The following is a 15,119-nucleotide window of genomic DNA, read 5'->3' as shown; positions in this document are numbered from 1 at the left end:
CACCCAAAGCTGAGGCACACCAGTCCGCAGTGGTTTCTGCAAACCTCAGGCAGGAGTTGTGGCCTGATCCCACCCTGGGTTCACCCAGGCCCAACTCTTGACCTAGCCACAAGGAGCTTGGCCCGAGTCCTGATGTCAGTGATACTGCAAACTCCTGTGTTATTGTAAGCCCTGATGAAAGCAGAACAGATGGGCTCTCATGCTGCCCAGGGAAAGGGCTCACTAGGTGTCAGACACATGAGCCCAGCAGTGACAACCCCTGCCCATTGCAATGCCATGCTCACAGTGTGGAAGGCACTGACTTGCAATATCGACTGTTGCTGCTTTCTCCTGGTTGAGGAGCAGGTTCCTGACAAAACAGGTCATGCACTGGTTAGATGCTTTCATGATAACAATACAAATTCTGTATGAAACAACCCATCAGCATCCCTGGAAATTTTCTCAGAGGTTGGTGGTAACAGCTGCCCATGGTGATCTCTCCACCAAGGCTTGGCCTCTGGGGGCCATCCAGCTGATAGACACCCAACCCATATCCCTCCATCCTGGTAGCCATCAGCAGAGACGTGGGGGGCAGAGCCCATAGCTGGAGAAGAGCAGAAAGAGCTGGCATTAGCTCCAGCTGGGTGGGGTGACTTGATCAGAACTACCTCTGGGATTTGGACATTCAATTCCTGGGAATTTCTAAAGGGAACTTGGGGGCCTTTCTGATGATGTATAAAAAATGCTCCATCCTTCAGGAAAAAGAATGAGGTAACAACCTTCTGTGAGTGTTTCCAGCTGGAGAAAGCTATTGTTGGACGAAAGACCAACACACAGGTTCAGCACCCAAGGTCTTTATTGAGTGGCACACATAGGTCAAGTGGGGAAAAGTAATGATCTATGTGAAATCATTCACACTCACACACATCCACACAGGCCAAACCACTGGTGCTCCAGCTCAGTCATGATGGCTAGTCTCAGTGCCTCTTGACACAATGAACTTATGGAGGGATGCCGATAGTTTTCTCCTGAGCTGATGTGGATGCCATACAGCGTAGTCAGGGCCTGGTCTTCACTGTCCTTTTATACTTAGTTTAGGCAGACTTTGCTGCAGAGCCCCTGACAGCCGGCAAGCATCGTAGCCCAGCCTCTAGCACGGATCTTTGAAAACTCTTGGCGCTCTGGTGTAGTGCCCGAACACTGGAAGAAGGCCAATGTGCTGCCTACCTTCAAGAAAGGGAGGAGAGTGGATCTGGCTAACTATAGGCCCATCAGCCTGACTTCTATCCTGGGGAAGATCTTAGAAAAGTTTATTAAAGAGGCCATCCCTAATGGACTGGCCGACGCCAACATCTTAAGGGATAGCCAGCACGGGTTTGTCGCGGGTAGGTCTTGCTTGACCAATCTTATTTCCTTCTACGACCAGGTGACCTATCACCTGGACAAGGGAGAAGAGATTGATGTCATATATCTTGACTTCAAAAAAGCCTTCGATCTGGTATCCCATGATCACCTCTTGGTGAAACTGGCCAGTTGTCACCTTGGGTCCTCCACGATCCACTGGCTGGAAAATTGGCTCCGGAGTCGGACCCAGAGGGTAGTAATTGATGGAAGTCACTCATCATGGTGTCCGGTGACCAGTGGGGTCCCCCAGGGCTCTGTCCTTGGACCTATATTGTTCAACATCTTCATTAATGATGTGGACACTGGAGTCAGAAGCGGACTTGCCAAGTTCGCCGATGACACCAAACTTTGGGGAAAAGCATCCACATCAGAAGACAGGCGGGTGATCCAGGCTGACCTGGACAAGCTCAGCAAGTGGGCAGACGAGAATCTGATGGTGTTCAACGCCGATAAATGCAAGGTTCTCCACCCTGGGAAGAAAAACTCGCAGCATCCTTATAGGCTCGGCAGTGCTATGTTGGTTAGCACTATGCAAGAAAGAGACTTGGGGGTCATCATTGACCACAAGATGAACATGAGCCTGCAGTGCGATGCTGCGGCTAGTAAAGTGACCAAAACGCTGGCTTGCATCCATAGATGCTTCTCAAGCAAATCCTGGGACGTCATTCTCCCCTTGTACTCGGCCTTAGTGAGGCCGCAGCTGGAGTACTGTGTCCAGTTTTGGGCTCCACAATTCAAAAAGTATGTGGAGAAGTTTGAGAGAGTCCAGAGAAGAGCCACGTGCATGATCAGAGGTCAGGGAAGCAGACCCTACGATGACAGGCTGAGAGCCCTGGGGCTCTTTAGCTTGGAAAAGCGCAGGCTCAGGGGTGATGTGATGGCCACCTATAAGTTTATCAGGGGTGACCACCAGTATCTGGGGGAACGTTTGTTCACCAGAGCGCCCCAAGAGATGACGACTAGGTCGAATGGTCATAAACTACTACAAGACCATTTCAGGCTGGACATAAGGAAGAATTTCTTTACTGTCCGAGCCCCCAAGGACTGGAACAGCCTGCCACCGGAGGTGGTTCAAGCACCTACATTGAACACCTTCAAGAGCAAACTGGATGCTTATCTTGCTGGGCTCCTATGACCCCAGCTGACTTCCTGCCCTTTGGGCAGGGGGCTGGACTTGATGATCTTCTGAGGTCCCTTCCAGCCCTAACGTCTATGAAATCTATGAAATCTGCCCCTCCAGAAGGTTCCTGCCCTGCCATGGGTTTACATAAGGGAGAGGAAACTAATGAGAAAAAATAAAAGTACAGGGGGGCTAGAGAAACAAATAGGGGCAGACTGGGGCTGTGGGAGAAGGGGGTGGAGGGGATAGGAGGATGAGGCTCACTGAGCTACAGCCCCACAGGAAATCAGGTGGGTTATGCTTGGGGATGGTGGGGGAGGACACGCACACGCACATGCTGGGAAAACTTGAGCTGACTTACTCAGCCACACAATGAACACCAGGGCAGCGGGAGTGGACCACAGGACTTACCACACAAGGGCAAAAACACACAGGGAAGGCTGCTGAGGCAGATGTAAGAGATGGTTGGAGCAGTGGAGGGGTTTTGTTTGCTGAAGATCAGCTCCCTCAGGCCTCCAGCCAGGCACTCAGCAGCAGAGCACTAGGCAAGAAAACAAAGCAGGATCAGATGCAGTGAGGCAGCTGTGGAGGAGGACAGGAGCAATCAGTCAATTAGGGAATAATCCAACGCAGGTGTGGTGTCAGGTGGTGCAACAGGGAATCACCCTCTCTCTTGAGAGGGGGCAGCAGCAGAACAATGGCAGCAGCAACATCAGTGGTGGCAGCAGCCGTCCAGTTCAGCCACTCAAGGTGTGCTTCAGTGGAACATGGACGTGAAGGCAGGGGGTGGCTTGCTAAGGTAGCTGGGGCAGGAAAGACACCTTTAGGCTCTGGCAGGAATGGTGGGGGAAGGGTCTACAGGCAGTACAGACTCCCTTCCCAGGCTGTACCCTGACTGTGGCTTGGCAGTGGGCTGGACATCGGGCTGAAACAGGAGTGCAGAAGCTTGGGTGCATTGCTAGGGTGTGGTGTGGTGTGGTGTGGTGCTCCGGAGGGGGCAGTGGTGTGCAACATGCAGCAGAAGACCCCCCCTGTTGTGGGGGCAGCAACAGCAGCAGCAGCCCAAGGCAGGAAGGGGCCTGGCCACCTTGTCCCCAGAAGCTCCTGAGACCAAGCTTGCAGCAGCAGCAGCCGGGGACAGGAAGGGGCATGGCCAACTTCCTCTCAGAGGCTCCTTCCCCAGAAGCTCCTGAGAATGAATAGCCCTGACCTGCTCAACAGGGTAGCTTTTTATACTGCTGCAGCAGGCACAGGGCAGCTTTTTATACTGCTGAGGCCAGCACATGTGCTGGCCTCAGGCTCTAGCTCCCCTGGCTGAAGATCCGGGAGGAACTGGGCAGGGTCAGCGTGCCCCAAGTGGCACAATTTGCCCCACACCAAAGTGCATGTTCAGGCACATGTGCTGAGGCAAAAATTTCTGGCACAAATTTGTGCCGCTCCTATTTGAGCTGCTGCAAGTGCACATGTCTGCATGTGTGGATACACCCTAGGTGTGCAGGGTGGGGTGGGCAGGGCAGGCAGGTTGCTGCACCCTGCAGCTGGAGCCAGATTCACCCATGCCACTGTCCCTGCTCAGGTAGGAGACTCCGGCACCCTGGCCCTGAGGAACTGGGACCTCTCCATCCACAGCCCCATCCCACCTGCACCCACAGCCAGCCTGGCCAGGGAGGCTAAGCCCTCCACAGCACCCAGTTCCAGGATGCCATAGAGCACCATGAGCGTCAGGCTCAGGTGCTTCCCCCAGGCAGCTCCTGCAGCCCTGGGGACACAGCAAGAGTGACAGCAATGTTGGTGCAGAGCTGCCCTGAAGCAGGGCCATTGGTTCTCCTGGTGTGGGGATGCTGTGGCTACCTGGGGCAGTGGACCCCCTACTTGGGGCAGTGGAGGGAGCCCCAGCCACAGGCGGTAGCAGGCAAAATGTAAGGACATGGGACAGCTGGGAAGGTGTTGTAACATTCGAAAAGGGGGAACCACAGCGGGATGGCAGTGAATCCTCCCCTGAATAGATTGCTGTTGCCTGGATCTGCTGTGAGGCTGGTCCTGCCATTTCACTCCCACTGGAGGAAGACTCACCCCCCTGCGGTCATCCTTGGAAGCAGGTGAGCAACTCCTCATGCATGGGCACTCACCCATGCCCTGCCCTGTTGCTCTGATATGTCCCCTCTGCAGCTGCCCCAGGCATGGACCCATTCTTACCCCCGCCTGGTGCTGCAGTCTGTGCCCCACAATCATTTCTACCCACACCACTGCACCCATGGATGCAGAGACATGAGCTATGGTGGAGAGGGTAGAGGTGATGTCCCTCCCTGTGCATGGTGCCGAGTGATGGTGAACACTGAAAAAGTGCTCAGCTGCAGCTATTTTCCCCATGGTCTGTGCAGAGTGAACAGCTGCCTCTGTTTCTGCAGTCTAGATCAGTGCCACCCCCTCCAGCTGTGCTCCCTGCACCACCCTCACTCTCCAGCCACTGCCATGGCATCAACTGCACTGCATACATGCAGCACACAGGTGTCAATGCTGCCTCCTAGCTATGAGCTACCACATGGATCAGTTGGATCCACCTGCCAGGGGCTGGGACCGATAGGGCTCCCCTGAAAGGACAGAAAACATCTCACATCTATTGCTGGGGAAGGTGCCTTGTCTTGGAACCATGCCTGTAATCTCTTCCAGCCACGCAGTTGCTGTAGTAAAAGATGTCACCCCTAGTCCTGGCCTCCAGAATGGGTCACTGTCAGGAGCAGTAGGTCCCTGCCCTGGATGATAAAGGATGATTCCCTCTGCCCTGCAACTGGTCTCAGCAGGAAACACTGCAGCTTAGTCTCCTTTACAGCGCAATGCAGGCTCAGTCTCCTTTGCACTGGGTATGCTCGACTGGACCCAGTGTCCAGGTCAGCCCCCTTCAGAGTAGCAATAACAGAGACTGCATCATCTGTTGCATCTCAGTGCTAGCAGTGGTCTCAGCCCTGGCACAGTGTGTCCCAGCAGAGCCATGAGCCCTGCTCTTTCCACTCCACTCCACTTCACACTGCATCTCATCTCCCAGCTCCAAGTGGGTTTTCTAGGCTATGCTGGCCTGTCCAGAAGGGGCTATCACTCCCCAGCTTACCCAAGCCAGCAGGAGCAGTGCTCAGGGCAGAGAAGCACCCAGAGCTCTGAGGTTAAGTCCTGCTCCAGACTTATGCCAGCAACTGCCCCCTCGACCCAGCTGTAACCAGGCCCCTGCTCATTTGGGGTGGGGAGTCCACAGTGGCCCCTGGCAATTTATTTTATCTGGAGAAGTACAAGAGAAGCCAGAGCAAGTTCCTCCAAGCTATAGACCAGTTTATTTGGGATATTATCACTCAGGCAACATTAGAAAGAGCAACTATGTACAGTAGAGAACATGCAGATATACTCACAAGTGGGTGGCAAGGTCTCAGGACCCTGAGAGTCTGTTCTCAAGATTTGAGGCAATTCCCAGTCTCCCCCACTTCTGCCTTTGTGTGGGGGGTATATACAGTTCAGGTGCAAATTTCTGTATTCCCGCCCATTCTGCTGAGATAAGGTCTTCGTCCAGTTCAGTAGGGAGCAGGGAAACTGAGTCATGGCCTGTGACCATTGTTCTTTCCTAGGGTCACCTTCTTAACGCTAGGTGTGATCACTGGCTTCGGCATCTCAACTCCCTTGAAACTGTCCTGTTCAATCTGCTTCTCCCACAAGCTAATCACCGTGATTCAGACTGAATTGCTTCTGGGATCAGAGTGTCTGGAAGGAGGAATGTAGTGACACCCCAGGCAGAGCAGAAAGGGCAGAGGGGTGTCCAGGACTCTCCAGCAGTGATGGCAGTGGGCCGACAGGGGTCTAGGCTGGGTGAGGGGCAGAACCGCCTTCTCCCCTGTCTCCTTGCCGGGGTTCCTGGTGTTGCATGATGGCAGGAAAACTCCGGACTACATGAAATTGGTGATCGGTTGTGCAAGGGCTTTGAGCTGTAAGGAAGTATAGCGAAGACCTAATGATAATAAACAGATGAGAATGAGAACCAGATTAAGGACCATTTGGAAGCAAAGTCTCATACGTTCTCCCACAACCCCATCCACACTGAGCATGCTCCAGCCCGGCTGCTGCAGGGACTCCGCAGGTGTCACCTGCGCCTGCTGCTCCCAGGTGGGGGCTGCCCAGCCCAGCCCAGCCCAGCCCAGGACCTTAGACCTTAACTTCCTATAAAAAAGATCCAAGGCTTATTTTCTGTGTGGGAACTCCCCTCCCCACTTCCATCACCCTGTCAGTGATCCCAGGGGTGACACCACAACAGAGGTATCCCCAAATTGCTGAAAGCAGCATTTTAAGCTGCAGCAAAGGGACTGACTGGTCACTGGAGCTGATGCTTGGGCTGAAGGAAGGGGCATTTCTCCCAAGTACCTGCATGGGGCCAAGGAGAGATCTGTGGATCCTGAGAGGGAGCAGCAGGTCTCTGGGTCACAGGGTTTCCTCCATGCTGCCTCTCCAGGACAACGATGCTGTGACAGACTCAGGGGCCAGTATGTTGGCACTCTGACCGTGATGGGAACCCAGAACTACCAGGGACATTTACTGCGGGGTCTGAGCACTAAACATTGACAGGATTTCTTTTCTTCATGTCCAGAGCCAAGCAGTCACAGACAATCATTTACCGCAGGAGTGCCCAGGATCCCCACTTCCAACCCTCTCACACATGCCTAAGGCCTAAGCTCCAAATATGAAGACTGCTGTACCAGGCCACAGGTAAAAGCTGGGGAGATGAGGGCACTGCCAATGCCCTGCCACTGCAAGAACAGGGAGGCATTTGGTTCACACACTCCCAGGAGCTCCTAGGGGGAGGATCTGCACCCGCTGCAGAGAAAGGGGAAAACCAGCACAGCTGCTCAGAGAGGCAGGAAGGTCGCATAGAGTTGTTCTGAACAACTAATGAGCACAAAAACTTGTGAGCCACTCCACGAGTGATTCTCCCATGAGAAAAGAAACAAGAGTGGACACCTCACATGATCCCCTTGTAATGATGAGTGGAAAAGGGGGGGAGGAGGGGGAGCAAGGACAATGCTGAAAGAAGTGAGCAAAGTAATAAACTCAAGCACATGCAGTGATCTGTAAGTGAAGGATGAGAATTTGGAGACAGTCCCATCCAGGGGCAGGGTGTGACTGTGGGGATTGGGAATGTGGGGATTGGGAAATGAACCCTGGGGTTCAGGGCACCAGCATCTGGCAGGAATCTCTCACAAATTATAAGGATTTTATTTGTCCTGATACCCCATACTCTGCAGGGGGTCACAGGGCACGTGCTACCCCTGTACTCCTGCCTTCCCCAGGACAGAGGAAGACCCTGGCAGCTGAGCAGCAGGAGGCAGGGCTTTGGGTCCTGGGAATGGGACACAGCTCCTCTCTCCCATGGAGGGGACCTTACAGGTCTGGTGGGTGAAGTTTGTACGACCTGTTCCTTAACCCACTAACCCTTGAGGGTATCAGGTTCTCCCCTGTCCTCCATCTGGTACCTGCCACAGCATCACACACAGGGCGGGGAGCGTATCCAGCAGACACAGCCAGGGCTGGGGTCAGCAGGGACCAGCTCAGCACCTCACTAGCAGGAGGCAGCAGAGGTACCAGGGAGGGCAGATGTACCAGGGTCTGATGGCCTCAGCATTTCCCAGAGGAGGGCCTCTGGGGGCTCTGGGGAATGGTCTGCCTCCTTCCACTTGTGATCCCACCAGGCAGCACCCTGGGAGTCAGGAGGCAGAGCAGGGAGCCAACACAACTGGGGAGAGGGGCCAGGAAGCCCAAGAAAGCAGTGGCTTCACTCACCTGCCTCTTTTTGGACTCCCATGCATTCTGAAAAAGGCAGAAACCAGAGATCAGACAAACAGGCGTGAACCCCATGGGACACAAATCAATGAGCAAGACATCACAGAGACCAAAAACCAGAACTTACCCCGCTCTGGTGAAGAGTCCCGAGGAAGGACAGCAGGAGGAGAGAAAATAAAAACTGATCAGTCAGTAGCCGTGATCCTCACTTGCAAAGCTGCCCCTGTGCTACATACAACCAGAGTTGGCTTCAGCAGCAATGCTGCCTGGGGGCAGATGGCAGGATCCGGTCCCCAAAGCAGCTCAGGCCTCTGATCTATAGCATCTGCCCTGTGAGGCCCACCCACCACCAGACCTGGAAGCCAGTGGGGCTGCCCCTGTGGGGATCACTCATAGGTGCAAGGGAGGAAGAACTGGACAAAGGACAGACCCTCCCACTGCTCCAGGCCCTGTGTGCCAAGGTTAAGCAGTTGGTTGGATCTGGCCCTGATAGCGCATCCCGGACACAAGTAAGGTTCAGCTGGCATGGAGCAGGGTAACCAGCACCTGGGCAAGCTGCCACCTGCTATTCTGGGGTTGGTGTCAGGGCAGGGGCTGTGCTGGAGTAGATCAGTGTACACTCCCCTCCCCTTGGACCACAGTCAACTGGAGTTGGTCAGAGCAGCCCCTGGGGCAGTCTGAGAATCAGGGACCATGACTGGCTTCATGGATCATCGAGTCCATGATTGAGGGGATGCTGGGCATTAGCCCAAGTGGTACTGAGGGCCTGCAGCTCTGTGCAGGGAAGCAGCAGGGCCCAGGCAGAAACAGCTCCAGAGACTGGGAGACCCCAGCCCCTGCCCCACCCTAACCCTGGGGGCACCCGAGGGGCTGGCAGTCGGGCAGGGCTGGGAGGGGACAGTCTGTGCATGTGTCATGACAGTGACAGGGATTCCCTCAGGGCTGGGCTGGGACCAGGAACAGGATCAGAGGAGCTGCATTGGTGCCCCCAGCATTGAGATGAGATCAGAAGAAAAGGTGCAGAGTCCTGGAGACGGTGTCAGCGAAAGTGAAGACATTGGACCTGTCAGTCACATTGTAAAACAAGACCATGCCCACCTTATAATCCAGGAAAACACCTGCATGCCTGGGCCATGCTGCATCAGGGTGCAGACTGGCCCAGTGCAGGCCCTCCCAATGGTCAGCCTGGCTCAGCAGGACTCTGCACAGCTGGGCGTGTGTATGGATGTGAGCAGTGGGACATGACAGGTTTCCCTGCAAAGCCTGCTGTACGTGAGAACCTCCAGGCAATGCCACAGAGCTGACTTGGGTCATCAAAGGCCCTAGACAGTGTTTCTCAGCCTGTGGTTTGTAACCCAAAAGTGAGTTGCAAGAATATATGAAAGGTTCATGAACAAACTTTAAAAATGAATTCTCCTTTAAAGGAGGAAAGTGGGAAACCGTGGCTTTTCCCTTGCAGGCTGTCAGAGTTCCAGCTTGCAAGGGGCTGCTTGGGGCCCTCCAGGCTCTACACCCCCTGGCCCCTGGGTGGGAAGGAGGGGTTGCTGGGGCATCTCTCTGAGCCCTGGGTTAGGTGGGGACGTTGTTATGAATGCTGTTGTACCATGAATGCTGTTCTGTCCCTATACTTTGACCTCTGGAGACAAGGTATTTCTCAGGCCCATCTCTGAATAGGGGCCTGGGTCAGTCATTTAAGTATTTAAGAGCTTTCTTGAGGTGGGAGGAGTTTGTGACATTGGGCCAGATGGTGGTAAAAGAGAAATATCTGACCCAGCTCTCAGGGGAGAGCACAAACTCAGAACAGAAAGGCCATGGTGCTAGAAGAGGTCAAGCAGTCTGCTAGAGACACAGAAGAGCCTGGTCCACACCCAGACAGGAGTGGGGAGGAAGATGAGGTCATGGATGGCAGCTGTGGGTGGAGGATCCTAGTTTAGTCGTGGGACTAGACCAATTCAGGGAAGATGAGCTGAAGAACTCTGTGGTTCACAAGAATGCCATGAGATACAGAAAGGGATTATAGAAACATAGAAAGATAGGGCTAGAATGGAGCTCAGGAGGTCACATATAGTCCAACCCCCTGCTCAAAGTAGAACCAGCCCCAATTAGATCATCCCAGCCAAATGTTTGTCTGTTAGGGTCTTAACATGTCCAAGGATGGAACTTCTACCACCTACCTGGGTAACCTGTTCCAGTGCTTTACTACTCATCTAGTGAGCAAATTTGTCCTAATATCTACCCTACACTTCCCTCACTGCAACTTGAGACCATTGTGCCATTGTTCTGTCACCTGCCTTACTGAGAACAGTTCAGCTTCATCCTCTTTCAAACCCCCCTGCAGGTCGTTGAAGGCTGCTATTAAATCCTGCCTTAGTATTCTCTTCTCTAAAATAAGCCCAGTTCCCTTGGTCTTTCTGCATAAGTCATGTCTCCAAGCCCCCTCAGCATTTTTATTGCCCTCCGCTGGACTCTCTCAAATTTGTCCACATCCTTTCTGTAGTGGGGGGCCCAAAATGAGCACAGTGCTCCAGATATGGCCTCTCCAGTGCTGAATAGAGGGGAATAGCACTTGCCTTGACCAACTGGCAAAACACCTACCAATGCAGCCCAGGATTCATAGATTCATAGATGTAGGGACAGACGGGACCTTGCAGATCTTCTAGTCTGAGCCCCTGCCCTGAGCAGGAGAGAAAACTGGGCTCAAATGACCCCAGATAGGTAATTGTCAAGCCTCCTCTTAAACATAATCTTCTCAAAGAGTTTCCCCAGGATTGAAGTAAGACTAATGGGCCTATAGTTGCCAGGGTCCTCTCTCCTCCCTTTTTTGAAGATGGGGACCACATTGGTCCTCTTCCAGTCATCCATCAACTGGCCAAAGCACCACAAGTGCTCGTAAAGCTGTTCCAAGGGTCCTGTGATAACCCCTGCCAATTCCCTCAACACCCTGGGGTGAAGAGCATCTGCACCTGCTGATTTGAACATGTCCAGCACCTCCAGAAGTTCTCTAACTCGGTCCTCCCTGACCCTAGGCCTGGCAGAGTCTCTCCTGAAGATGCCGTTAACCTTCTTGGCAACAAGGGCACACTGCTGGCTCCTATTTGGCTTATTGTCCACTGTAACCCACATGTCATTTTCCGCAGAGCTGCTGCCCAGCCAGTCAGCCCCCAGCCTGTCCTGCTGCATGGGATTATTCTGTCCTAAGTGCAGGACTTTGCGTTTGTCCTTGTTGAACCTCATGAGATTCCTTTGGGTCCAATCCTCCAATGTGTCTATGTCACTCTGAATCCTAGCCCTACCCTCCAGTGTATCTACTACTCCCCCCACCTTGGTGTCATCTGCAGACTTGCTGAGGGTGCACTCTATGGCATCTTCCCGGTTGTTGATGAAGGCATTGAATGAAACCAGCTCCAAGACCAACCCCTGGGGTGCTCCACTTGATATCGGCTGCCAACTAGACATCAAGCCATTGATTACTACTCTCTAAGCCTGATGCTCCAGCCAGTTTTCTATCAACCTTACAGTCCACTCATCCAGCCCATATTTCCTTAGCTTGCCTGCAAGAACGTTGTGTGAAACCATATCAAAAGCCTTGCTAAAATGGAGGTACACCACATCCACTGGTCTTCCTGCATCCACAAATTAGTCACCTTGTCATAGAAGGCAATCAGGTTGGTCAGGCATGACTTGCCCTTGATGAATCCATGCTGACTGTTCCTAATCACCATCTTCTTCTCCAAGTGCTTAGAAATGGATTCCTTGAGGATCTGCTCTATAATTTTTCCAAGGACTGAGGTGGAGCTACCTGGTCTTTAGCTCCCTGGATCCTCCTTTTTCCCTTTCTTAAATATGGGCACTAAGTTTGCCCTTTTCCAATCATCCAGGACCTCTCCTGATCACCATGAGTTTTCAAAGATGATGATCAGTAGCTCTGCAATCACATCAGCCATCTCCCTTAGCACCCTTGGGTGCCTCCCATCTGGCCCCATGGACTTTTATATATCCAGCTTTTCTAAGTGCAGTAGTCCCTAACCTGCTTTTTCAGCACTGAAGGCTGCTCACCTCCTCCCCAAACTGTGCTGCAAGGTGCAGTAGTCTGGGAGCTGACCTTACCTGTGAAGACTGAGGCGAAAAAGGTACTGAGCACTTCAACCTCTTCTGCATCCTCTGTCACAAGGTTGCCTCCCCCATTCAGTAAGGGAACCATACTTCCCTGGTCCTCCTCTTGCTACCAACATACTTGTAGACACCCTTCTTGTTACCTTTACATCCCTTGCTAGTTGTAACTCCAATTGCACTTTGGCCTTTCTGACTTCATTCCTCTATGCCCGAGGAATGCTCTTATATTCTTCCCTAGTTACTTGTCCAAGTTTCCTCTTCTTATAAGCTTCCTTTTTATGACTTAGTTTACTGAAGAGTTCCCTGCTAAGTCAAACTGGTCTTCTGCCATATTTCCTAGTCTTTCTGCGCATCAGGATGGTTTGTTCCTGCACCCTCAGTAAGGCTTCTTTGAAGTACAGCCCCGTGACTGTGCGAGGACTTCCAGTTCTTCCTGCTTGTTTCCCTGGCTAAGTGCATTCGTGTACAGGTAACCACTTGATTGTCCTGATTTCTCAGGAAGTATGAGAGCACCTCCCTTGTTGCCCCCTCCTGCTTCCTCTTCCTCCAGGTCTCCTGCTTCCCTACTTACCTCAGGGCTTTGGTCTCCATCCCCCAGCAAACCTAATTTAAAGCTCTTCTCTTGAGGTCAGTGAGCCTCTCTGTGAAGATGCTCTTCCCTCTTTTCATCAGGTGGATCCGGTCTCTTCCCAGAAATCTTTCTTCTTGGAAAAAACATCCCATGTTTGAAGAAACCAAAGTCCTGCTAGCAATGCCACCTGTGCAGCCAGGTGTTGGTCTGCAGGATGCACCTGCTCCTTCTGGGGCCCTTTCCCTTGACTGTAACAATCAACAAGAACACAACCTGAGCTCCAGACCCCCTCACCCTTGCACCCAGAGTCCTGTAGTCACTGCTGATATGCTCAGGGTCTCCCCTGGCAGTATCATTCATGCCCACACGGATCAGCAGCATAGGGTAGTAGTCAAAGGGCCAGATGAGTCTCTGTAGTCCCTCCGTGTCATCATCTCAGATCCAGGCTCTGGGCAAGCACGAGATCTCTTGAGACAACAGGTGAGGTCAGAAGATGGCTCCCTTTATCACCCACAGAAGGGAATCTTCAACCACCACCACCTGTCACTTTTTCTTGGTGGGGGTTGTCTCAATCCTTCCAACCTTGGTGAGGCCTGGCCTGTCTTTCTCCACCAATGGAACGAGCTCCTCCCTCTCTTCTGCTCAGACTGCATATCTGTTCTTCAGATGAATCACTGCAGGTGCAGGTAAAGATCTCAGCTGGACTGGTCTGTACCACAGCAGCACCAGGTCCCAGCATTAGCTAGCCTGTGCATGCCCTTCCTCCTAAGACACCCAACCCACTGCAGACACAAGTTAATCTGTGAGGTTTTCCTGGAGGAGGAGTCAGCCTTGGTCCCAGGGTGGAGGCAGCTGGACTGGGAGGTCTCAGTTCTCAGGAGTTGGGGTAAACAGGTCTCCCCGTCCTGACCTCTGCCTTGGCCTCGTGAAGCTGTCACTGGCTCTGTTGGTGAAGGTCCAGCAGGGGATCAAACTGACCCAGGAGAGCACACAGCCCTGACCCTTCATGTGCTGTGTGCGGAAGGCAACAGAGGCATAGGGCCCAGGCCTGCCCTATGCAACTGAACTCCAACTAGCTTTGAGCATCAAGGACAATAAAAAGTCCTTTTTCAGATATGTGGGGAGCTGGAGGAAAAGTAGGGGCAACGTTGGACCCCTGCTGAACCAGATGGGGCAACTGACAACTGACACCCAGGAAAAAGCCAACCTATTAAATAGGTACTTTGCGTCGGTCTTTCATCAGTCCCATGGGACGCCCGTGCCCGCTACGGGACAGGGAAGTCTGGGTGAGGGTGATCCCCTGCCCTCCACTGATGCTGACTTCATGAAGGAACATCTTGAGAAGCTGGATACCTTCAAGTCAGCCGGCCCTGACAAACTTCACCCCAGGGTACTCAAGGAGCTGGCGAGCATCATAGCCCAGCCTCTAGCACGGATCTTTGAAAACTCTTGGCACTCTGGGGAAGTGCCCAAAGACTGGAAGAAGGCCAATGTGGTGCCTATCTTCAAGAAAGGGAGGAAAGTGGATCCAGCTAACTATAGGCCCATTAGCCTGACTTCTATCCCGGGGAAGATCTTAGGAAAGTTTATTAAAGAGGCCATCCTTAATGGACTGGCCGACACCAACACCTTAAGGGATAGCCAGCACGGGTTTGTTGCGGGTAGGTCTTGCTTGACCAATCTCATTTCCTTCTACGACCAGGTGACCTATCACCTGGACAAGGGAGAAGAGATTGATGTCATATATCTTGACTTCAAAAAAGCCTTTGACCTGGTTTCCCATAATCACCTCTTAGAGAAACTGGCCAATTGTCACCTTGGGTCCTCCACGATCCACTGGCTGAAAAACTGGCTCCGTGGTCAGACCCAGAGGGTAGTAATTGATGGAAGTCACTCATCATGGTGTCCTGTGACCAGTGGGGTCCCCCAAGGCTCTGTCCTTGGACCCATACTGTTCAACATCTTCATTAATGATGTGGACACTGGAGTCAGAAGTGGACTGGCCAAGTTTGCCGACGACACCAAACTTTGGGGAAAAGCATCCACACCAGAAGACAGGCGGGTGATCCAGGCTGACCTGGACAGGCTCAGCAAGTGGGCGGACGAGAATCTGATGGTGTT

General features: G+C 52.9%; 1 protein-coding gene and 1 long non-coding RNA gene across 16 annotated transcripts in view; both read right to left on the bottom strand.

The window, feature by feature from the left end:
- Window positions 1–817: 817 nt before the first annotated feature.
- Window positions 818–15,119, bottom strand: part of LOC109283977 (butyrophilin subfamily 3 member A2) — a 51,191-nt gene continuing 36,889 nt past the window's right edge. For 11 of the 15 annotated variants that reach the window (XM_059715146.1, XM_059715149.1, XM_059715150.1 and 8 more), the window contains one exon: window positions 818–1,202. In XM_059715146.1, coding sequence (XP_059571129.1) covers window positions 1,069–1,202 — 134 coding nt within the window. In that variant the 3' untranslated portion in view covers window positions 818–1,068. Of the gene's footprint in view, window positions 1,207–15,119 lie in introns of all 15 variants that reach the window. The other 4 variants (XM_059715155.1, XM_059715157.1, XM_059715160.1 and 1 more) reach the window with 1 other exon arrangement.
- On the bottom strand, window positions 5,808–14,509 carry LOC132244135 (uncharacterized). Its single transcript, XR_009455733.1, has 3 exons — window positions 8,442–14,509; window positions 8,315–8,341; window positions 5,808–6,491 (listed from the first exon to the last, which is right to left on the bottom strand). It is a non-coding gene; the product is annotated as an uncharacterized LOC132244135 (long non-coding RNA).

This window comes from Alligator mississippiensis, chromosome 11 (assembly GCF_030867095.1).
Source record: "Alligator mississippiensis isolate rAllMis1 chromosome 11, rAllMis1, whole genome shotgun sequence".
Lineage (NCBI taxonomy): Eukaryota > Metazoa > Chordata > Crocodylia > Alligatoridae > Alligator > Alligator mississippiensis.
This window is presented reverse-complemented; position numbering and strand designations above follow the sequence as displayed.